General features: G+C 60.5%; 1 protein-coding gene across 1 annotated transcript; it reads left to right on the forward strand.

The window, feature by feature from the left end:
- The first annotated feature begins 8,248 nt into the window (after positions 1-8,248).
- PTGS1 (prostaglandin-endoperoxide synthase 1) lies at positions 8,249-20,235 on the forward strand. Its single transcript, XM_082492476.1, has 11 exons — positions 8,249-8,396; positions 13,854-13,970; positions 14,134-14,274; positions 15,113-15,256; positions 15,661-15,842; positions 15,936-16,019; positions 16,407-16,653; positions 17,238-17,524; positions 18,287-18,434; positions 18,779-19,154; positions 19,232-20,235. The coding sequence occupies exons 1-10, from the start codon at positions 8,273-8,275 to the stop codon at positions 19,132-19,134; spliced, it is 1,830 nt and encodes a 609-aa protein (XP_082348602.1). The 5' UTR covers positions 8,249-8,272; the 3' UTR covers positions 19,135-19,154; positions 19,232-20,235.
- The last annotated feature ends 4,370 nt before the right edge of the window (positions 20,236-24,605 follow it).

The raw sequence follows: 24,605 nt of genomic DNA on the forward strand, positions 1-24,605 counted from the left end.
AGCATTTGCCTGTTGCCGTGGCCAGCAGAGTGACCTGCAGCCTGGCCACCGGGAAGGCACAAGGGAGCTCAACGCCGCCTGGTGCAGGGTGGGCAGGGGAGGTGGGCTTTGTGGTTCCCTAAACTTCCTGGACGGAGAACTGAAACGAGTGCTGTCAGCATGGCTGCCTTAGCCAGGATGGAGAAGACCAAAAGCCGACACAGGAACTTTCAAAAACTAGTGTCTGCCCTCCCCAACCAGTTACAGCATGCCCATGCGAGCCACATTTTAGGAGGTGGAGGAGATAGAAGCAGAATGGGGTCCTGAGCACATCACACAGCTCAACTCCTCACTACCAGCAGGTACTTCCCAACAAACGGCCTCCCCGCAGCCCGGGGCGATGGCCGGAGGAGGGAAGGTGGTGGCAGCACCGCAGCCCCGCTCCCAAGGCATTTGGGTTCAAAGAGCACCAAGTGCTCTGCAGGCCTTAAATAAACAACTCCCAAAAAGTTAGTTTGTGTGCAGTGGGGAGGGGGAGGAGGATGAAGGATTTGCTCTGCTAGGGCCCCACATGTCAACAATTTCTCTGCTTTGTGTATTTTGGCCAAAGCACTTACCATGATAAATGAATAAAGGAAAATGGCGAGCCCAGGGCGGTTACATGGCTCGGTAAATTGCTTTCAGCTGATTACTGTATTTCTTTTGACATTTATCAACTGGGCTTTTTTTGCTGTTGTTGCAGCCTCAGCATCTCAGCAACAGCGCGGGCTTGAAGGGTTTCCCTGGTACCTGCCCGGGAGCGGTGGCTGCCGAGCTGGGTGTTTCTCTAAGCCGGGGCGGGTGGAGGAGCTGCCGCTGCCCACGGGCACTTCTCCGGCCCCGTGCCATTCCCCAAGCCTTTGAGGCATTGGCGATGGGACGATGGAGGTCTGGGCTGGTGGAGGCGGGCAGTGGAGCTGCCCGTCATTGCATGGAGGAATTTCCCAAGTATTTACTGCTATTCCTTACCCTGTAGCATCTCACGTGAATTAAAACCTAGTGGTACAACTGCACCAGCGCCAGGCTGGGGATGGAGCTGCCCGTCCCCAACGCAGCCGCCTGTCCCCAAAGCAGCTGTGCCCCATGCTTTTGGGAGGCAGCAGGACAGGGTGCAGGGCTGGCCACGCTGGTGAGGCAAAACCAGATGCAAAAATAGTTTTTAAACCTGAAGAAAGGCAGAAACCTGTTCTCCAAGTGACTGCAGGTGGGGGGGTGGGGAGTCCATTTGCCTGTGCCCTCACTTTGCTCCCCGCTGTGCTCTGCATCACCCCGGTACCAGTCACCCCCCACCTGCCACAGCCCAGACACCCACCAAGGGCCACTATAAACCACCCAGGAGAAAAGAGGACAGACATTCACTGTGCTTACTGTGACCGTGGCCGGCTGGCACAGGGGGTGGCTCTGGGCTGGTGCCGCTGTCCTTTTTGCTGCACAAACACCCTGCTGTTCCGGTGCTCCACAGCAGGAGCTGCAGCACAAGACCTGCCTGCTCCAGAGGCTTCCTCCGCCAGCATCAGCAGGAACCTCTTGCTCGGCTCCAGCCTGGATTGCACCCAGAGCTGATAAGAAGCTGCAGCTGATGCTGTTGGCGGGCGGGGAAGGAGCTCCAGCTGCGCTGAACAACCCAGGAGGGAAAGGGACTGCGGGCCAGAAAACGGTTGTGCTGAGCGTAACGTGAAACTGATGTCGGTGATGCCACTTTGGCCACCAAATGGTTTGGCCTCAGCAGCAAACGCCACTTGGTGACGCAGGGCAGGAGGAGGGAGGGAGGGCCAAGGCTGGACCGCCTCGAGCTGTGCCCTGGGCTCTCCGCACTGTGCTGTGCTCGCCGGGAGCCCGCTCGGTTCGGGGCACCATCGGGTTCCCACCCGGCGAGCGCTGCCGTGGCCCTCTGGGTCAGTGGTCCCCGAGGGGGTGGCGCTCCTGGCGCACCTGGTACCCCTGTGCACGCCCCCGCTCACCGCACCCCAGGCAGAGACCCGCACCCTTCTTGGGGCCGCCGGGGCGGCCGCGCGCGGCTCCGCCGGGACACTCTGGTTTGCTCCGAGCCGCCGAACCGGGGCAGCCGCACCACGGGGGTCGGGGCAGGGACCGGGACGGGCACCAGCCCCCCACCACTGCCCGGGCTGAGCCCCGCAGACACCGGGAAACGCAAAGCGGAGGCGAAAGGAAGGAAAAACTCCAAGGAAGCTGGAAGCTCTCGACATAGTTAAAAACCAACATTGCTCTTCAAAATAGATGTGATTGCGCTCCTTGTGAGTCATCGAGCAGAGACACCAAGATTGCTTTGTGCCAGGGACGAGCCCGGGCGCTGATTGTGTGCCGCCCGGATTTGTATAAAACAGACCATGGATGGCATGTCAGAGTTTACAGCTCGCATACATTTTCAACAGTGAGCTTTGCAAAATGTATCAATGTAATCTCTGCCTCCTATATTCCGTGTTGATTAGACACGATTTCTGGCTGGATTTTCAGAAAGCTCAAGTGCTTTTTTAATCACTACAGAAGCTCATTATTGCTTTCCAGTGACTCTTATGTCCTTCACTTCTCCTTTCAGATTAGAGTCTATAGTCAGATGAATATTGGATGATTTCATTACATACAAATGCAATCAACAGTTTTGCATAAATTTCTCCTCTTTTCTTGAGTTTCAATTGACCTCAGCACCCGTGGAGGCAGGCGCAATACACATGTAAATGAGCTGGCGTTGCTGCAAAGACACGGATGCGGAGAAACAAGATAAACTGTCAGATAATATTCGGGATTTTTAAGAGATCAAAAAATACTCCCTTGTTCAGCCCAGCCGTAAAAATGGCACCTTCAGCTGCCGGGGAATTTGCTTTTGTTTTGCTCGGAGTCTGGCGGTGGACAAAGGCCAGGAGCGGCCCCAGCTCCCGCTCTGGCGTGACCAGCTCGACCAGGGGATGCCGAGTTCGGACCCCCCCAGATCCCCGTCTCCTCCCGGGCGGCCCCGAGCATCGGCCCCGCGGCGGGAGCACCCGCTGCCCGCCCCGCACCGCTCAGCCGGGGCACGGGGGAGCCGCACGTTCAAATATATTTAAGCTAACACTCCATGCGAACAATCAGGGCTAATTTAAACAAACTATAATTAAACATAAAGGACCTCTTGGTAGGGAAGTCGGGGAAAACTGTCAGCAGTTACTTTGGATGCGAAGCCCTTACCTTTAAAAGAATAATTTTTGTGCTACTGCGAGCAATCCAGCACTCCCACACTCGCCTGTGGGAGCCAGTGGGGAAAGAAACTCTTGGGTTTCTTTTGATACCTTTACGTGCTAATCTTCTTAACAGATTTTTAATTAATGGGAACAGAGCACTTTACAGCCGTGAAATCTATTGGTGTAATTGCCTAGTGGATTAGTCCCATTAACTGCACAAATTACCTGTCTCCAGGCCGCCGGTCCCACCAGGGAGCTCCCTGTGCTGGACACACCGAGCAGCCCCATTCTGAAGCAATTTTGATAAAATAAACTCTCTAATCAGGTAAATAATTCCATAAGGGAAATTGCTGCCTTCCCGCAGCCCCCCTCCAGCGGGACCTGGCTACTTTCAGGGGAATGCAACATGCCTCCAATTACAGACAAATCTCCAGCTCAGCGACCGTTTGGGAGAAGCCCACGGCACACGGGACCCCCTCAAACCGCAGCGGCCGAGGAATTAAGGCGTTTAAGCTGTCAGCCGGAATCTGGCCCGGCCCCTGATTACCTGGGGAGACGCGCGGCGTATTTAGGTTTGTGTCCATTGCAATTTCCTGGCCCCCAGCATTGATCCTGAATGACTCGCGTCCGTGTCAGGTTCCTGCCCAGGGTCCCTCCGACACGTGGCCCTGGGCTCACGGACGACGACCTTTGGGCAATTAAGGACATCCAGGCCAGCCCGAGCCTGGAAAAGTGCAAATGTGCAGCTGCCCCAAAGAGCCGCCGGGTGAGCGGAGCTGCCCGTGCCCATTTCACTGCCGTGCTTGGCAAGGCTGCGTGGTTGTGCCGGCTGCCGTCGCCGCTCGGGACGGGTGCCCAGACCCTGGGGTCTCATCCCAGCCGTGTCCATGGGTTTCCGCGGTCCATTGTATTTTTGGACTTGAACCCGACAGACACTGCCACAAGTTCTCTCTGCTCGGGCACTGAGATGGGGATGTGCTGCCCCAGGGCTGTCCCTGGGCAGTCAGGTCACCGGGACCCACACACGGTGGGCACAGCGGGGCGCAGGGCACCCGCGTGGTGTCACATGGTGATGCGCAGCCCCGACACACTTCCCACCCAGACATCTACAAACCCCCCACACCAGCCGGGGCAGCTCTTCGACCACAGCCCCGTACTGGGGGAGCAGGGAGGAGGGGACCCTGACACACCATGCTGTGAGCGCATGTGGTGGGGACAGCCTGGGAGGAAACAACCTGCAGGAGTTAAACCCCAACAGTGTCACACCAGTGCCCAACGCTTTGCACAGCCAGCTATGGCAGGGACAGCCACACGGAGATGTGGCCTCCAAGCACCCCCTGAAATGCTCAGGTGAGCGATCCCGGCACTGGTCCCCGACCCCAGGATGGAGGAGCTCAAAAAGAGGAGGAGCACCAGGTGGGAGGCACAGGGCTGCTCTTCCTCCTTGCGATGGGAGACAAACTTCCTCCTTGGCTGCCCCCACGGCTCCTGGCACAGGGAGCAGAGGGTGAGCCACGGGGCCACCCCAAATTGGAGGGGATGTGTAGGCGGCCGAGCACTCCCACGGCTGGGGTGCAGGAGGGCTGGAGCGCAGGAGCTGCCTGGCTGCACAGTGCCGGCAAGCACGGCCGGGGAACCCTACACCGCGCGTAATTGGCATCAGATGCTCCCTGACCTGCCGCATCCACCGGGAAGCTGGAAGCATTTATTTGTCTGAGCCGGCGGCTCTATCTGCGTGCAGGAGGCGTTGGCGGTGGCGGGGCTGGGCTCTGCGAGCTTAATGAGTCTGAGCTGAAGATGATGAATATGATTGCTGAAAGCGCTTTCCTGAGTCCTCCTTTCCTGGGGCTCAGGTTACCAGTTCCCAGACAGCCTGTCCAGCCCCGGCTTTTCAGCTCTGATTTGTAGCCCCCTAAACAGTGTCTGTCAGCTCCCCATGCTGGAGGAAACGCTGGGTCCTCTGCCGCCGTGCCCAGGGGAGCTGAGGAAGGGGCCGCCAGCCCTGCTTGGCTATCGGGGACAGCTTCGCTCCCTGGGCTGCCCCACTGCTGCCCCGCTTGGCCCCGTGCCCCCAAAGCCCCTCTCAGCCCAGCGCAGGGGGGACCGGACCAGATCAATGCCCCGTGCGGGGTCTCCGGCCACCAGCATGTGCTGTGCCGTTGTGCTGGACTGAAGTACCTGTGGCTGTCAGGGACCTTCCCCACGCGGGACTCAGCAGCAGTTGACTGTCAAAGCTCACAGGCGAAAAACAGGGGGGGTTGGCTTCCCTGTTGTCTGCCCAGACCCCAACAAGCCATGGGTGAGGGTCCACCCGCTCAGCCATATTCCACCCAAGGAGCCTCTCAGGGGATGCGCAAGAACGGATCAGGCCAGGGAATGCTCCATGGCCCGTGCAAATCCCCCGGCACTGGGGGGACACGCTCTTCCCAGGGATGGCCATCCCTGGAGCACAGGACTGGGGGGGCGTGGGGGTACCCCACAGCTCCGCTCCCTGCGCAGGGCTCGGGCAGGTTCCACCACACGGCCTTTCGCCTGCCCGGTGCGGGCTCCCCGCGCTGCCGCCTCGCCAACCACCCCATGACGGCGGGACCACGGCACGGGGTGTCCCCGCGGCTCCAGCACCCCTGGGAAGACGGAGGGGGAAGGAGTTTAGGGTGCCGACCCACCGCAGGCTCTTGGGTCCCGCTGTCCTGCCCCGGTGGCAGTGCGGCTCGCCGAGGCGGGATCACCCCAGACCCGGGGACAGGAGGTCCGGGACCAGCGATGCTTTGTGTCTCCCGGTGCCTCCCGCAGCCGCGGCCGGTGCCGCGCTGCCATAGACGGTGTTTTGCTGCCTCCCTACGGGAGGACGAAGCCGGCACCGCGGGCTCCCGCAGGCCCGCCGGCTCGCTCCGGTACCGGTGCCGGGGGGGGGGGAAGCCGGCGGGGCTGCGGGAGCCGGGGCTGCCGGGGACCTCGCTGTCGCCTGCCCGGGGCTGTGCACATGGGGACCCCGGGACGGGGAGGGACCTCTCACCGCTGTGGCAGGGCTCGCACCGGGCGGGCAGAGCCGCTGCTCCGCTGGGGGGATTGGGGTGCATCCCAGCACGGCTGCAGCGCACCGCCAAAAACTCGGGGGCAGCCCCTCCATAACAGCCCCTCCACGGCAGCCCCTCCACAGCCCTGGCCAGACAGCCGGCCTTGGGGCTGTTGCAACCGTTTCCCGTATCGTGCAAGCAAATGATCATTAAAACCTGGGAAGAGGACAGGGAGTGGAACTGTGAGCGCAGGAGAGCTCCCAGAGATGGGATATCCCTAAGGGCGGCCGGGGTGGCCCGTGGAGTACGGGGTGGGTGAGCTCTGCCAGGTCCCAATGCTGCGGCCAACAGCGCCAGGTACGGGGTGCGGAGTGGGAGGGGAAGAGGCCAAAGCCGGGGCTGGTGGGGGGGACCCAGCGCGGCCCCACTCCTGCAGCCCGGGAGCACTCAGGCACAGAGCCAGGGGGATGGGACAGCACCTGGGCGAGTGTTTGACACCTTCCCCGCCACACTCCTGCTGAGACCATCCCCACGCCCTGCCAAAATCCATCCTTCTGCACTGAACTACCAACCTGCCATGGCTTTATATTTGGTGCTTCATCTCGGAGGGGAAAGGATGGGGTGAGCAGCTGGCAGGAGCGGCCCCAGTCGCAGCACACGCTGACCGCACTGACTGCACATGTACAGCAAAATCTGCCCCTCATTTCCAGTGCATATTCGTCATGGGGAGGCAGCCGGTGTCCCCACCCTACAAGAGCACATTGAGAGCCCGCTGAGCTCATGTTTGCATCATTGTTGACGCATTTGCCCACCGAAGCTGGATCCGAGGCCCTTGTTCATTTTTGGACACCCACGAAGGCCACTTGTACCACAGGGACGCTCCCTCTCTGCTGCTGAAACCCAGCAAAGCCCCACAGCACCAGTCCTGCTCCCACAGCCCCACTCCTGCCTGTCCCCAGCGGCTTTCCACGCCAAGCGCAGGAACCGTGCAGGAACCATGGAGGAACCGCGCAGGAACCACACGCCCCACAGCCCTGCCGGGGCTTCCTGCCGCTCTGCAAGGAGGTGACAACAAAACCCGAGATAATCTTGAAATACACCCAGCCCCATGCCGGGGTCTCCGCCGCTGCTGCAGAGCAGCGCAGGAGAAGGCGAGCAGCCACAGCTGCTGGGGTCTGGATGCCGCCAGGCTTGGGGACATCCCCTGAGGCTCGCCCAGCAAGGTCTGCAGCCCATCGTGCTCTTGCCCACCCCAGCCTCATGCAGAGCCTCTCCCGGCCGGACGCGCTCCCCTGCGGGGTGGCTGGTGCCTGCCTGGGCTGGGCTGGCCAGATCCTGTCCCTGCTGCCAGCAGGCTGGCACTGGGGTGCAAAGCAGCCAGGCAGGAAACACACAGCGATGGTTCCACTGATAAAATCAGCTTTTCCCGCTGTTGGCGGCTGTGGGCAGCCCAGCTCCTGGCGCCAGCCGGGCAGCACTGCCGGGGAGCCTCCCACGGCAGGTCGGAGGGAGCTGAGCTGGGCCCGCAGCCCACGGCCACGTCGCGGGGATGGTGCTGTTGCCTGAGCTGCAACGGGGCGTCCTAGGCATGGGGGCACAGGCAGGGGGCTTGTGGGTCAGGGGATGGGCACGGGGATCCTGGGCACCTGGGGACCAGGGCATGGGCATGGGGATGCTGGGGGATGTGAGGACCAGGGGAACCGGGGGACCAGGGCATGGGCGTGGGCATGGGGATGCTGGGGGATGTGGGGACCAGAAGATGGGTCCGGAGATATTCGGGGGGGACGGGGGACGGGGACTGGGAGGGACACGGGGGGGGACCTGGGGATGGGCAGGGGGCTCCTGGGAGACACAGCACTCAGGGCATGGCTGGGGACCCAGAGGTCGCTACGGGGACCCCGGGAGGGGTGCGCGGGCCGGGGCAGCCCCCCCCCCGCCCCGGCGGTCCGCGCTGTCGGAGGCGGCCCCGTCCCGTCGGGGGCGGGAGGAGGCGCGGCGGGGGCGGGGGCGGCGGGGCCGGGCCGGGAGCGGCGGCGGGACGCGGCGGAGCTGCCTCTCGCCATGGGCGGTGGGTGCCGGGCCCGGACCCCGGCGGGTGCGGGGCTGCGCCGGGCCGGGCTGCGGCTGCTCTTCGCCCACGCCGTGCTGCTCTGCGCCGCCGGGAGCGCCGCCGCCGCCGGCTCCGGTACGCGGGGCGGGGGCCGGCACCGGGAGGGAGGGAGGGAAGGAGGGAGGAAGGGGGAGAGAGACAGAGGGAGGGAGACCCCGGGGGAGCCGGGACCGGGTGGCACCGCGACATCCCGCACCGGGGGGGATCTGGCACCGAGGGGACCCGGGGAGCGAGGAGGGACTCTGCCCCGGGGGGTCCGGTACCGGGGGGGAGAGGCAATTATCCTGCACCGCCGGGATGCGGCACGGGGGGGCGGGCCCGGGCGCGAGGGGGGACCCGGCGCCGGGGGGACCCGGGGAGCGAGGGGGGACCCGGCAGTGGGGCATGGATGGGGACCTGGTCCCGGAGGCTCCAGTACCGGCGGTCCCGGAGCCCCGGAGGCGCAGGGGACGCGGGGCGGTCGTCGGCAGCGGTCGGGGCGTTCGCCCCAAACTCCTGCCCAGCGCTGCGGGACCGGTCCGCGCTCCGCCGGGTCCCCGGGGCGGGATGGCGCCCGTCGCCCCGGGTTGGTCCTGCCGGGCCCCGGCCATGGGGCGGCCAGCAGGAGCCCCGGAGCGGAGGGCAGGGCAGGGGCAGGTGGGCAACCAGGAGCCCCGAGGCCACCGCCTGGGGCAGAGTCTCCGCAGCACCCAGAGCCGCTGGCTTTGGCCCATCACGCCTGACCGGAGAGCAAAATCTCCCATGAAAAGCAAACTTCCCCTCTACCTCCCGCTGCGGCCGCGGAGGGACCACACGCAGGGGCTGGAGGAACTGTTGCTGGCCTGAGCGTGGCCACGGCCGCACGACAGGGCTGGGCTCCCACCAAGACCACCACCGTCCACAAGCCCCTGGGGAAGGACGGGAACACGGCCACCCCAGGGTGGCCCCATCACTGAGCTGAGAGACAGCACCCGGCTGTTCCCTGAAGTCTCCTAGCTGGGACAGAGCTTCTGGAAAGAAAGGGGGGCGATATCCATGAGTGCTGGCAGCCAGGGCCCTTCCCCGCTCTCCCCAAACACATTCCAGGTGAAACTGCAGTTTGGGGGTGAGAATGGAGGGCTGGGAGCAGCAGGGATGGCTCTGGTGGCCTGAGCCACCATTTCGTTCCCGTGCCCACGTGCTGGCACAGCCACAGTGGGCTCGGGCTGCCCGTGCGCCCGGGGATGTTGAGGAGTAATGCTGCTTATGGCAGGCATCCACGGAGTGTGTTGCAAAATAAAGCCCCATCTTGAATCCTGTCAGCTACATCCCCAACCCCTACAGGGCAGTTTCCTCCAGGTCCTTAATGGGTCCTTGACTTCAGTCCCTCTTCCATGAAATTACCTTTCTCCCTGCAGAAAAACGCCATCCTAGCTGGAAGTTCATGGCACTTTTCAGGTTTCACAGTTCCTCACTAAAGTAACATTCTCAGCAAAACCGGCCCAGGCACGTGGGCTGCATCCCTCCGCGAGGCTCCGGCTGTCGGCGTTGCCAGTGGTGCTGACGGTGACCCCGTCTCCAGCAGCCTGCCTGGCTTTACCCGCCGCTGTGGGAAGCGATATGCCCAAACCTAAGAGCCCCCAGGATGCGCACAGGCTGGGCGTGCGGCGCTGAGCGGGCCCCCACCGCTTTGAAGGGATAGTGGGACTGTGGGAGAAGCGACCCAAACCGAGCAGGTTTGGGCTGAGCAGGCAGCGCTGGGTGCCAAAGCAGGACATGTTGCCCTTCCCACTGCCCGTGCCCCATCCCTGCAGCCATCCCACCGGGAAGGGAGGGACTTTTCTGCACTGGAGCAGATTGTCCAGCGCAAAAGCAGTGACCCCAAGTTCACTTCCTCAAGGACTTCCCTGTTTCGGCAGCGTCCATGTCCAAAAGGGGAACACGGCCCGGGCTTGCAGCCCTGTGAGGCCCCGTGGCCATGCAGAGGGTGGCCGTGCCTGCTCTGCAGGGGACTTGGGGAGTCGGGGTGCGACCCGGCAGGAGGTGGCAAGTACACCCGCTGGGGGCAGTGGTGCTGGGTGTCCCCAGCGTGGCCAAGCCACTCTGCAGCCCTCCGGACTTCTCGGCCTCAGGCTGGGAGGAGGGACAGAGCAGGAGCAGCGGGAGAGAGCACTGCAGGAGAAGGGCCAGTGCTGGGGAGGATTGCGGGCGCATCGGGCACGTCTGCACGAAAGGAGGAACCCCATGGGATGTCACCTGCTGGGCTGGACCACAGGTGGTGGGGACAGGCAAGGGACAGCCTCTGCATGGTCCCTCCACTGGCTTGACCACCTCCCAGCATGGGTCTCATCTCCCTGAGAAGCTCTTCCTGGGGCTGGAGGACAGCGGGAGCAGCATCCGTGTGTCCTGCTGGGCACGGGGCAGGGCCTGGGCACCCACATGCCTGAAGTAGCCAGGACAGACGCACCGTGACCAACCCCTGGAGCTGACTGCTGCACACCAGCATCAAAGCAAATTTCACTACACTGGGGGAAATAAAAAAGATACCCAGGATATACATGAAAGGACGGCTCTCGTCCAAGCCTTAATTAGGGAGGGAGATATCTGATTGCAGAATTAGGGGAACTGCGCTGTGCCTTGAGGTGCTGTCAGCAGAGCAGCTGGGCTCCTGCTCCTCCCCAGCACTGCTCCAGGACGACCATAGCCGTAATCTAGCCCTTGGATCTGCTCTCAAAGACCAAATAACAGGATGTTGGGCTGAGGCTGGGATCTTCTACTCGTTTGGTGTTTGCTGCTCAGAGCACTTCTCCTTGACTCCCTTGCTGGCTGCACCTTGGCTCCAAGCCACGACATTTACTCTCTGTAGGCTTTTCCTCTGGCTGTGAGCGGAGCCAAGTCGGTCCCATGGTGTTTCTCTGTTTTCCCCTGCAGATATTGCCCTTGGCTGCTGGCTTGCCTTCAGGGGTGTAGTTTAGTACAAGCGTTCTTGCAAAATAACTCTGACTGTCCTCTCTGCAGCCATTCCACCCTCACTGGGTGCTCATGCTGCTTCTCCTCCTGGCAAACAGGAGGTGCGGCAGCACCCAGACATCACCGTCTGCCTGAGCTCCAGCCACGGGGCAGGTCGGGCACAGACTCCACTGAGCATTCTGATTTATGCCTGTTTTTGTAGCCTGGGATCCACCACCTCCTCCCAGCACAGCCTCTCCGCAACGGGGCTCATGGAGCTTCAACCGGGGCTGCAGAGGGGACCCTGCAGCCGCACCGAGAGCCCCGGGGCTGCATCACCCCCTCCAGCCCACCCGCCCACCCATCCTTGAGGCCGGCAGCCCGGCTCAGGTGCGGGGAGGAGGATCGCCGAGCCCCACGTGGCGTGCAGCTGCAGCCCTGGCACGCTGCTCTCGCTCATGGTGTCGCCAGAAGTGGTTGCAGATGACAATCTGGCTGCACTGCGTGCGCTGTGAACAGCTCGTGGGCCCGAGGAAACCTCTCTGAATCAGAAAAACAAGTGTGTGAGCCTTTCATCGTCTTCAAAGCCTGTGGCCACGGAGCCGTGTCCCATGGAGCAAGCCCGGCTCCAGCCCGGCCATGATTCACCGCAGGTTGCTTTGGCTGTGGTTCGCAGAGCGGATGTTGTCCCCGAAATCTGGCATTTTTCAGCAGTGATGGAGCAAGTTCACCAGCTCTGCTGTCACGGAGGGGGCTGTGGTCCAACGCGGAGGCTGGCAGCAGCTTTCCCCGCACCTGGAGCCATGCCGGCAGGGCCGGCGCAGGATTCCTGGCCGGGGCGGGGAGAGGCCTGGAGCCGCCATGGGAGGGAGGCTCCAAAAGGACGTGAGGGGGTTGCTGTCGCAGGCCAGGACATGCTCTGTCCCCCCTCCCACCCTTTTGGCTGGAACATACCGCTCCCGCCCCACCTCCGGGACCCCGCGGCACTGACACTGCTGTGAACTGCGGGAGGAGGCAGCTCGGCCAAGCCCGGCGTGCCGCCAAACCCGCCTTGGAGGAGTGCTCGGCCATGACATGCCATCCAGCCCCATGCCGGGGAGAGCCCCGGCAAAGTGAACTTCTCCTGAGTCCCTACATCAGCTGGAGAGACGGTGCAGGACACAACCTGCCGTGCCAGAGCCCACAGCATGGAGCATCCTCCCGGTGCCGTGGCAGCCCCGCATCCCCCTGGGATGCAGCGGGCACGGCATGGAGCTGCTCTTTTCGGTGTTTGCAAAGTTTGCAGCAGAGTTGAGTGCAGAGGTACCGATGCAGAAATGGCCCAGAGGATGCTCCAGCTGCACTACAGCACGGCCCCCTTTGCGAAAGTTCCCGTCTTGCAAAAAAACAAACGGGTGGTCTGACCTTAATTTGTCTGAGATGGTAAATAAGAACATGCCTGATGCCTCCCGTCTGGATACATGAAAAAAATCTGAGATGAAAGGGAGTCTGATGGAAGGGCTGGGAGCTGAATGCGTCTTTGCAAGCCGGCCCCTGTGACATGAAGGATTTGGGGTCACAGGGCTGAGTGCAGCCGGGGCAGAGCTGGCGGCCAAGCCCCAGGCTCCCGGGAAGGCTCTGCCCTCAGCCAGCAGCCGGCTGGGCGACTGAGCAACGTTGCAAAATTAGATTTACGTTTCAAATATATTAATTCTTAGCTGCAATTTCCTATGGAAAAAAATGTGGTTTCTATTCTATTCCGCATGCCCGTCCCTCCACCCTAGGGTTGGAACCTGGTCCTAAATTCCAGCAGAATTTGAACCAGCTCCGGTGTGGGCCTGGTGAGCTCATGGAGCATGTGGAGCGGCCAGTGGACCTGGGAGACCTTTCTTCATCAGCGGTGATGTTGGGCACCCAGGGGAAGGCCCTCGGTCCCTTCTGGTGCTGAGGGCATGCTGCCCAGCCAGCCAGCGGCACTGGAGCCGAGTGCGCTGTGTCGGTGGCACCGCTGTTCCCGAGCGCTGTGTGTACTGATGGGGCTGGGGACTTTTATTCTCCTGGTACAAAGGCTCCATCCCGGGTCTGTGGGGACCGACCCAACTTGGTGGCAGTGCTGCTCCTGTCTCCCGGGATCCCGCCGCCGTGCGGCGGTGGGGAAGGGGCCCTTATCTTGCGCCTGCAGGCAGAGGCGCGAAGGCGGCGGAGGAAGGGGCCGGGCAGGAGCTGGGGGAGCGAGCCCAGCGGTCGGCCCTTTTCATCCGCTGGGGATGGCGAGGGCGGAGGAGCCGCTTGCCAAAGCAAACTTCAGCCCTGACTATTGCCATTATTATTAGCGCTGGCGCTGTGTTTGCACTGCTTTATCCCGCGCCGGGGCTCCAGGGGCACGGCAGCCCCCTGTGCACGAGGCTGCAGCCCCGGCTGTGCTGGAGACCACCGTGACATGGCCCCGTGGTGGCACGGGGCACCAGGCGGGGCACGGCCCCGGCAGCAACAGCCCGAGCTGGGGCTGGGGGTTGCAGCACCCGTCGGTGCGTGGCCGCAGGGTGCAGACGGTTCCTTTGGCAATCCCGGGCGTTTCAGACAAGGGTAACTTCCACAAGGAAGGTGACAGCTTGGATGGATGGTGATGTCTCTCTCTCCCCGCAGTGAATCCCTGCTGCTATTTCCCCTGCCAGCACCAAGGGGTGTGCGTGAGGGTCGGCCTGGGAGGATACGAGTGCGACTGCACGCGGACGGGATACTTCGGGGCCAACTGCACCTCCCGTAAGTCCCTCTCGCCCAGAGGACCTCCAGCAGCCGCAGGTCCCAGGGCAGCACTCTGTGCCTGCAGCACGTGCTCTCACCAGAAATGACAGCGTGGGTGGGCTGGGGCTGTTAACGGGCTTCGTTAGCCGGGTGGGAGATTTGCCTGGTCTGTCTCCCCCAGCCGAGCTCTGGACTCGCATCCATGACCTGCTGAAGCCCAGTCCTGCCTTCTACCACTTCATCCTGACCCACTTCAGGTGGTTTTGGGACATTATCAACAGCACCTTCATCAGGGACACGCTCATGAGGCTCATACTCACAGGTGAGGGGTTGGAGGGGGTTTTGGGGTGCAGCAGGACTTGGGGACCCCTGGGCATCAGCAGAGGTGGGGGTGGGGGTGGCGCAGCTGCAGTGATGCTGAGCAGCTCCCGCGGGCATGGTGGTAACCGGGCTTGAGTCACCTCACCAGGAGACCCAAGGAGGTTGTCATCCCATCATGTCATCCCATCACCCCATCACCCCATCACCCTGCCCGGGGAAGGCTGCCCAGCCAGGCAGCAGCAGGGCACAGGGGGTCGGCAGGCCAGGCTGCCCGTGCGTCCCCGGCCGTGTGTCCCCGGCCGTACGTCCCCGGCCGCGTGTCCCCGGCCGTACGTCCCCGGCCGCGTGCCAGGCTGCCAGCCAGCTGGAAGACACAAGTGGCTCTCGGCACGCTGCGCTCCCCGGGCCAAACGGCTCTTAAGCAGCCGCACGGAAAGCAGCCTGTGGAAATATGGAGCTGGCCCTTGTTACTCATGTCCCCATATTCATCACTTTGCATAAATATTTAGGTTCCAGCCCTTGGAGCCATAGGACACATTCTCAAGGCTCCGGCTGTTGGTTTTACCATTTCTATGTGGTTGTCATCTCATTCATCATCCAAGAATCCACAGCGCATTAGTACGAGCCCTTCTCTTCTGCAGGAATTGCAGCCTTTAAAAGGCTCGGAGCAAAGCCCAGGGTGCCCACGTGCCTCCGCTGCCGGTACCCTTCTGGTTTTTGGGGTGGCAGGACAGGGTGTCCAGCAGCACTGAGGAGGTGGGCAGGGGCTAGGGGCAGAGCCCATGGGGTGCTGCCCCATGTCTGGGCTCCATGGTGATGATCCCACTCTTTCCTTTCAGTCCGTGCCAATCTCATCCCCAGCCCCCCCACCTTCAACTCTGACTATGGCTACATCAGCTGGGAGGCCTACGCCAACGTCAGCTATTACACCCGCATCCTCCCGCCCGTGCCGGACAACTGCCCGACGCCCATGGGGACCAAAGGTACGCAGCCAGCCTGGGGGGACCGGCACTGCACGGTGCCAGGTGTGGGGCTGAGTCGCTGGAGCAGCACCCCAGTTCCGTACGCGGTGCAGGATCGGTGTTTCCCACCCACCCACACCTGAGCTTTCACTGCCATGGACACATCTGCAAGGCACTGCTGGCAGTGCCATGTGCTACACAGGCAGCAGGAGCTTGATGGCATCCAAAATGCTGCTGGGACAGCTCAGGTTGAGCTGCTGGGACATGTCGTAGCCTGTGTAAGAGGGCTGTAAGCTGTCTGTACAGACAAGTCAGTGCCTGGTGCTGCAGCAGACGTGACAGCGCTTGCCGGCAGCCCCATGGCCAGCACCGGTACCCATCTGGGTCAGTGTGGGGCATCCACCCTCAACCTCCATCCTTCACAGGGAAGCAGCAGCTCCCGGACCCCCAGCTCCTGGCGGAGAGGTTCCTGCTGCGGCAGAAGTTTGAAGCCGATCCCCGAGGCACCAACCTGATGTTTGCCTTCTTCGCCCAGCATTTCACCCACCAGTTCTTCAAGACGTCTGGGAAGATGGGACGTGGCTTCACCAAGGCACTGGGGCACGGGGTGAGGCAGGCACGAGGGTGCGCAGGGAGTGAGGATGGGGACAGGGCACGCGCAGCCTTTTGGAGCAGCCTTGGCACTGTGCTCTCTCGGCAGGTGGATCTTGGGCACTTGTATGGGGACAACCTGCAGCGGCAGCACCAGCTGCGACTCTTCAGAGATGGGAAGCTGAAATTCCAGGTACCACCTGGCACGACCGAAACATGTCTCAGCCCTGTGATCCAAGGTTGTTTGAAGCCCACGTCCCTCCGGCAGCTCCTGGGCCAGAGACTCCCAGGACCATCAGGAGACCTCAGCCCTGTAGGGGACCCCATCCCTGGTGCTGCATGTGGAGCGCTGCCAGGGCCTCCCTTGGCGGGTGCTGACCAGAGAGATGAGCTGTTCTGACGGCAGCAGGGGTCCTGCAGTTGGGGCTGTACAAGGGGGATGTTTCCATCCTGCTCTGCACTTGCAGGAGGGTGGCCGTGATGCCCATAGGGCAGGAGGCAGGTCCCGGCCAGGCAGGCTTTCACCAGCATGGTTTTCTCCCCTCCTCCCTTTCTGCCATCCCGTTCTTGTCTCCCCAAGGTGGTGGATGGAGAGGTGTATCCCCCCCTGGTCACCGATGCTCCGGTTCACATGGTCTACCCATCTGCTGTCCCCAAGGAGAAGCAGCTGGCGATGGGGCAGGAGGTGTTTGGGCTGCTGCCGGGGCTCTGCATGTACGCCACGCTCTGGCTGCGCGAGCACAACCGCGTCTGTGACATACTGAAACAGGAGCATCCCACCTGGAGCGATGAGCAGCTCTTCCAGACAGCTCGTCTCATCCTCATTGGTGAGGCCCAGCGGTGCCACAGGGCACAGGCACCAGGGACCCCTGTGTCCCACCTTCCCGGGCAAGCCCCAAGGACTGGGGCAATAGGTGGTCTCTGAAGGTGGTGGCCAGGCTGGCTTTAGAGGCTGGAGAAGTTTCTCTGGCAGCCTTCTGGGGATCGTTGGCTTTGGTTCGTATAACAAAAATTTGCTTTGGTCCATCAAAAATTTAATTTAGAATAATTTTTTCATAACTCTGAATTATTTCATTTTAATGTTCCATTATAAATTTACTATAATCTCAAGAAATGTCAGTTTTGACCAGAATCCAGAAGAGACCCATGTCACCACATTATCTCTAAGCAGCGTATCACGGTCAGCTTCCTCAAGAACCATTTCAGTTTTGGCAAACTGACCTTTGCTGGTGAAAGAAATCATTCACTGAAAAATTCCCAACGAACTCAACAAGCCTGTAGTCAGAAAGGTCCCAGGTGGTGGATGGGTGCTGGGACGCGTTGCCGTAGCACATGGGTAACATCGTTCGGGTACAGAGCTGGTAGCTCCTGCTGCTGCCAGCTGATGACTGCTTCTCTTGCCTCCTGCCAGGGGAGACCATTAAGATCGTCATTGAAGACTACGTCCAGCACCTCAGCGGGTACTACCTGAGCCTCAAGTTTGACCCCGAGCTGCTGTTTGGGACGCAGTTCCAGTACCGGAATCGCATTGCGGTGGAGTTCAACCAGCTCTATCACTGGCATGGGCTGATGCCCGACTCCTTCATCATCCAGGGGGAAGAGTACAGCTATGAGCAGTTCCTCTACAACACCTCCATGCTCATGGACTATGGCATGGAGGCACTGGTGGAGTCCTTCTCCAAGCAGATTGCAGGAAGGGTAAGGTCCTGCTCTCCCCTCCCTGCCAGCGCCGGGGCTGTGGGACCCCGGGAGGGACACTCGTGGTACCATGAAGGCAGTGCCATTACAGCAGTAACGAACTTCCCTGCTCAGCAGTGGGTCACACGTCACACGTAGAGTCTTCTACTCAGGGCATCACCTGATGGGCATGGCATGAGTCCTCCCCACAAGCACCGTAGCCGGGCTGGGCTGTGGCAGCCCCACTCACTTGCTCTCGGGACTCTGTAGCAAACACCACGGTGACGCCAGGAGCCCGCGGTAAGCTGGGATCTCCTGGACCAGACCGGGCTGTGGAGCTTGTCTGGGATTGTTCTTTGCTGCCATCACATGGATGTTTCCTTCCAAGCGATTACATCTGCATTTCTGACCCTCTTTGCTTGTGCAAAGCAGTGAGGCTGAGGTGCAGACCTGCTGCTCTTTGGGTGTTTGGGTCCTCCCTGTGACCCCAAACCCCCATAATCTGTCCCCTCTTCCCAGGCCAGCAGGTCACTGTCCATATGGAGCTTCTCCTGCGCCGTTCCCTGACCTGCCCTGGGAATAGGACTGACTTTAGCCCGAGCTGCTCTACAGCTGTTTTCTGGCACTGTCCAGTGATTCCCCCTCTTGCTGCTGCGATGACATGCCGGTCTCCACAATATCGTGCCCAGGACACGGATGCTTTGGTGTGGTGGCTCCCCTGGAGCAGGTGCTGGGGCTGCCTCATGCCTCACGCATGCTCCTCCTTCTCTTCTCGCCCTCCAGATCGGTGGGGCACAAACCATCAACGCCAATGTCTTGAACGTGGCCATCGGGGTCATCAAGGAATCCCGGCAGCTGCGGCTACAGCCGTTTAACGAGTATCGGAAGAGGTTTGGCATGAAGCCCTACAAGTCCTTTCAGGAGCTAACAGGTAGGGCTGCAATGCTCCCCCAGGAGCTCTCAGGGCTTCACTGGGGCAGCGCAGACACTCTGCACTCGCAATGGGGTACGAGACCCCGAGCTGCCCCCTGCTGCAGGGCTTGCCCTTGCCTGGTTGTGACCTCGCACCAGGGCAGACAGGGCTGGTGCCTTGGTTGCAGGGGATCCCTCCTGTGTGGGGCTGGACGAGTGGTCCAGAGGGCGGTGCCTGGCCTGGGAGCCGGGCTCGCTGCTGCCTGGGTTGCAGGAGCTGCCACGTTCCCATTACTCACAGCAAGGCCAGTCCTTGCTGGGTTGATTCCCTTGCTAAACCTCTCTGACCTTCACTTGGTGCAGGAGAGGAAGAGAAGGCGGCAGAGCTGGAAGAGCTGTATGGAGACATTGATGCTCTGGAGTTTTACCCGGGCTTGCTGCTTGAGAAACCCCAACCCAATGGCATTTTTGGGGAAAGCATGGTGGAGATTGGAGCTCCATTTTCCCTGAAGGGGCTTCTTGGAAACCCCATCTGCTCCCCAGAGTACTGGAAACCCAGTACATTCGGTGGAGCAACTGGCTTTGAGATAGTTAAGACAGCATCGCTGGAGAAACTCGTGTGCCTCAACGTGAAGAAGTGCCCATACGTGGCATTTCATGTGCCGGATGCTGCGGAAAATGGCAGGCCTCGAGATGGTGGACCATCTACTGAGCTCTAGCACCAGGAGAGCCTGCCCAGGTAGAGACCGTCCTTGCCCAGGCGCTGGCTGAGCCGAGCTCCCAGCCTGGTCCTGAATGTCCCCTTCCTTCCTGCAGGGAGCGGCGGGGACACGGGGACCTGCCCACCCCTGTGCCGAGCAGAAGCAGGATAGAAGATGGTCCCATCCTGGACATCCTCCACACCAGCCCTTGAGGAGCGGCCGGTACCAGCTCTGTGAAAAGCTGGAGTGTCTCAGGAATGTGGCTGCCACCGCTGTCCTCAGCAGACCCAATTCTCTTGCTAGTGACTACCTTGCAGTAAGCCAGCTTTGGGGTTCCCCAGGGGACGCCCGCCTCCCTGGGACGCTCTGGACTCCCCTGCGCTTTGTCACCCATTGTCCCCACTGCTTTCCAGCACCAGGCCACCAGCAGCCCCTCTTCCTGCAGGGCTTCCCCTCTCGGGACAGAGGAGCGCAGAGCCCGGGGAGCCCTCACAGTCCTTCATCCTCTGCTGCAGCTGGTTAAGGCACTGAGCTCCCCAGGGGAGGTGGAGGAGGCAGGTGGCAGCGCGCAGAGGGACGGGGAGGACATGCTGTAGGTGGTTGCACTGGCCCAGCGGTGGCTGAGCTTGCAGTAGGAACCTGCCCTGATCCACCTCTGCCGCCACTCTGGACCGTCCACCCCACTGTGCCCAGCACGCGGGCATGGCTGAGACACAGCCAAGAACAAGGAACCAAAGCAACGTCTCTGTGGGAGACCAGGGGAGAAGCACCAGATCAGACCTCCCGCATCTCCCACGCGCTGGCTGGGACCCCGGCGCGCACTGCCGGCCGCCTGAGCGGGGCTGCTCGGGGCGAGATGCTACCTCTGTGCAAGCACAGTGATGAAGTCCCTCCCACTCTATAATCATTACACTTCCCCGCATTAATAGCTCAGCAAATGGCGTCCCCAAGGCACACAGAGCCCGCTTCTGTCCTGCTCCAGAAACGCGCGCGGATGTCAGCCCTCACCGACATAGCGACACGGTAGCTGGCAGCCACTGTCACTGGCCTGGAACCCTGTCAGATCCTTCCTGGTTTGCCTCCAGGAGAATGGACATTTAAAATAATAAATGATTTTAAACCCTCGTTTCCTGCAGCCAGTTTCCAAGCTTTGTCTCGCCAGCGCCAGGCCCTGCAAGAGGGCAGAGTGCTCGGGAGGCAGCAGGAGCTGGGGGAGAGGAGAAGTCCCTGGGGCGTTGGTGGCAGGCTGGTGTCCCCGCTGGGGGGGCGAGCACTGCTCGCCGGTGATGTGCCGTGTCGCCGCCGACCGCATCAGAAAAAATAAACAGAGCGACCCTCCTTCTCAGGGATTGCCTCGGCAGGGGGGTCTCTGAGCCTGAGCCTCCCGTGAAGGTTCCAGCTACGCTGCCCTCCGGCCACCGCCACCCCACAGCCCTGCGCTGCCCCGGTGCTGGGAACATGGCGCTTACGTCCAACTTTATATATTCCTGTCACATAAAACATATCCACACGTAAATCTTGGCCGGGTGATTTGTAGGCCTGAAATAGCCACCGTCTGTAAGAGAGCTGTTGGCTGTGGTTTGCTCCTGTGCTGAGCCGGAGGAGGGGACCGTTCCTGGGCTCCTGCTCCATCCTGTCAGGATGTCCACCCTGCGTGGTGGCTTCACACCATGAGGCCGTGGAGGCTGCACTGCTCCCAGATGAATCCTCACCGGGTTCTCCACCCTGGCCCCCCCGGGCACCACCAGCTGCTCCTCTGCCCATCACACAAAGCTGTGGGAGACAAGAGGAGAACCAGGGCAGGGAGTCTGGGTCCAGGGCGCTGCCCCAAAACCTGAGGCCAGGCAGCACGGGAGGGACGGGGCAGGCAGGGAGTGATGAGGACGACAGATACAGTATCTCCAGGTAGATACACCCAGGCAGACACAGGCTTCTCCATAATATCTGTTGCCATTCTCTGGGGGAGGATGAGGATGGATGGGGGTGCTGGCCATTTCAGGGGGAGTGACAGTCCTGTGATGACCCACCTTCTGCCCTGGAAGTTTCAGTCATTTCTGGTCGTACCAGCTGATTTTTTTTATCCCTGATCAACTGAGTATGTCATGATCCATATTCCTCAGGAGGGGGTTGTGAGGCACTTCCAGGCGACAGTAAAACCGGTTATAGGGAGGTGTTACAGGAGAGATTACCAGGGAGATATGAAGAGCTGGTTCCTTGGCAGGGACGTGTTAGGAGGATGTCACAGCAAAGGAACATCTGCAAGCGGAGACGCCCAAGCCAAGAGCCTTCTCACTCACTCTCTTTAACCCTTTGGAAATGAGATGGCTTCACCAGGATATCATCTGGATTTTAGTTTCCTTATGGCACACAGGGAGGCAGAGAGGCAGGTCCAACCACAAAGGGACCATGGGCAGGTTCTCACCTGGATTGGCCGTGCCCTGCCTGTGCCCTGCCCCACCATCCTGCGCTGCTGGGGACCAGCATCAGAGACCCCAGCCCCATGGCAGGGTAGCACCAGCGGGTGCTGACAAGCTCCTACGAGGTGCAGAAGTGCTGAGTAGCAAGCTGAGAGGAGGACACGGTTCCTTCCCATCCCACAGTTCCCTCTCCCCAGCTTTCTCCTTCCCTTCCCCTCCGTGCGGGAAGCCAGCGCGCGGTGGTGATGCTGTGCCCAGATACCAAAACCACCAACACCCACCAACAGCTTCTGACATGGAAGCGGTGGGGGTCTCTCCCCCAGGGTCTGCCCCACCACTGGCTGTATCCTGTGCTGTGGTACCCCAAACCTCACTGCGCTTCCCTCACTCAGCCAGCAAGACAATGCTCAAAAAAAAAAAAAAAAGGCAAACAGCAGCAAATGGGGAGCAGCGCACAGTCCAGAGACCATCGGTGTGTCTCAAACCCGCAGTGGGATCCATGCACCCCGTGTCTCAGCCGGCTGGAGCACACTCCCAGAATGCGTGTGTGACTGCCCTTGTCCTGCACTGAGCTGCGCCAGCCTCGAGCATCCTTCACCGTCTGGCTGAAGGCACAAGCTCGGCTCGTTTCAGTTAGACCACAAACATCCTGCTTTTGTTCGTAGCTATCGAAGGCTGCCAGCACTGCTTTGGTACCAACTGATAAGCGTACGAGAGCCCATCAGGCACACAGAGAGCTGCCTGGATGCTCTCTGCCTCCAAGGAGGAATGTTCCACCAGGAACTAGCTCACCTGAGCCAGCCCTGGCAAACCTGACACCTCTTCCAGCTGTGCCACCAGCTCCCACACAACACAGTCCAGGACAGCAGAGCATCTCCCTCCTGCACCTCACCCTTCTGCTAAGGAGAAAAGCTTTCAAACGGTGTCTTTGTAGGACCAACCCATACCAACCCCAGGCACAGCATCCAACACGCCTTTGAAACCTTCTCTTCCGCAAGCCTGGGGACCCACAGCCCTGCACACGGAGCTTCCCCCAGTCCAGCCCTGCCGAGCCCCCGTGTTTTCCTTGATAGTCTTTCAGCCACGGCAGTTTGTAGAAATCGCTCACATCCTCACCAGCTTGTCCATCACGATGTGCAGTCACATCCACGTGAGAATACAGCAGTTTACATCTAAACGTGGTGTTTAGTCTGGTGCATCCACCAGCATCACCCAACCAAGGCAAAGGGCTCCAAGCGCTCCCTGCCACTGCGAGCTCCGGGGAGGGCGCAGAGGCGAGTGCTGCCAGATGTACCCGCTGTCTGAGCTCTTGGTAAACACAGCTCATAGGACATTGTCCTCTGATATTTTAAACAAGCGCCTCCGAGGAGCCCCACCGCAGCTTGCCTGCGCAGGGGTGGACGTGGATGGGAGGACGGCGCTGCCTGCGTTCGTGCGGTGCGAGCAGCTACAATGAAAACATCTGTCTGGTTGCACGACCTCTTAAGAGATGATTCACTGAGCAGGAGGTCATTGCTGACCAGAGCAGACTGTACAAAGAAGAGCAGTTGTCTGCGATGCTTTTTCATGCGGAGTCGTCCCCATGGTTAGAGGGAAGGGCAGAGGTTGTGGCCAGGCTGCAGCTGATCCGGGGTTTCCGCCTCTGGGCAGCCCACACCCCTCCGGCCCCGCTGCCCTCTGCGGTGTCGGGACTCAGCCCCACCAAGATTGACCCTGGAAGTCATCTAAACCCCACGATGGCAAAAATAAGCAGGACCCTGAGGCTGAATGGAAAAGCAATCTGCTAAGTCGCCCGTGCTCCCCCGAGCCCACCCCAGTGGGGCCCTGCGCGGCCTGAGTCACGCCAGAGATTGCACAGGAACATTTGTTTGGATTTTCTACAAAGGCGTTATGCTGAACATTTTAGAAAGAAGAGGTAGATCGGAGGCCAGAAAAAAAAATCGGTATAAACTTCTCTAAATCTTGTCCTTTCCTGCCTGGCACCCGGGTCGGCACCGTGATTAAGTGCCCGCGTTAAGCTCCCCCCTGCTTCCATTCCTGCCCTCGCCGAGCAGCCGCCTGCGTTTCCTTGCGCATTCGCCTTCTGTGGCCAAATTCTGCTGTTTGTATTGGAACATCATTAAACGTGAACAAACCCGGGTGATTTTACACTCCTCTCTCCCGGTGCAGAATTATGCCCTCCTGTAAAAATAGTTGTTTCTGGCTGCTCGCTCTGCAGTAGGGTGCTTTTTCCAAAACAAAACATTTCCCAGAGGCAACACAACCTACCTGACAAGTGCTTTTTCAACTCCTATTTATAGTACTGCTTGGAGATGAAAATCAGACGCAGAGATGACTTAGAGCTGGTACATGTACCTTCTTGATCTGAAGGGCGCATCACACAAACGCGAGCAGGCCGCAGCCAAGGTGACACACAAAACCGACCACCAGAGAGCCGCTACCTGCTGGAAGAGCCAAATTGGCCACGTCTGCACGTTTGTCCTACGCTTGAGGAGCAGCAGACAGAAAATGGGACAGAGCACATAACATCTCAGCAGGAGGAAGACTTGTTTATTGGATCTTAACCATGCATTAACTTCCAGTCATATTTTAGATACACGACTCGCGTAAAAGTCTTAAAACATTTAAAGGTGATAAATACCAACCTTACTTTCCAGGACCAGCCGCTTTCTTTCTGAGCTCTCTGGTCCTGTTGAAACTAACAGATTTAAGAAAGTGTGCTTTTATTTATGGCTTTTAGATGCTGGCAGAACTGCACCTGAAAAATGTTAAAGCGTGAACAATGCCTGCACAGCTCAGCCAGTATGGGACAAGGTGACACCGGTCGCTTTGCACCAGGACTCCGGACTCCCTTGGCCCATCACAAGCGGTGTTTGTATCTCAGAGCAATTTCATCAGATGTGGTAAAAAAAGCAGCAGAATTGCTGGTGAGAGGAGGTGGGGGAAGAAACCGGGAGACGACGAGGGACATCAACTCAGGGGCTGAGTTTAAGTAATTCCTACCACCCGCCACACCAGAGCCCCGCACCGCACCGAAACCCGCTGTCGCGATCCACCAGTTCTCTGCCAAGA

Source organism: Vanellus vanellus, assembly GCF_965231255.1.
Source record: "Vanellus vanellus genome assembly, chromosome: 18".
Classification (NCBI taxonomy): Eukaryota; Metazoa; Chordata; class Aves; order Charadriiformes; family Charadriidae; genus Vanellus; species Vanellus vanellus.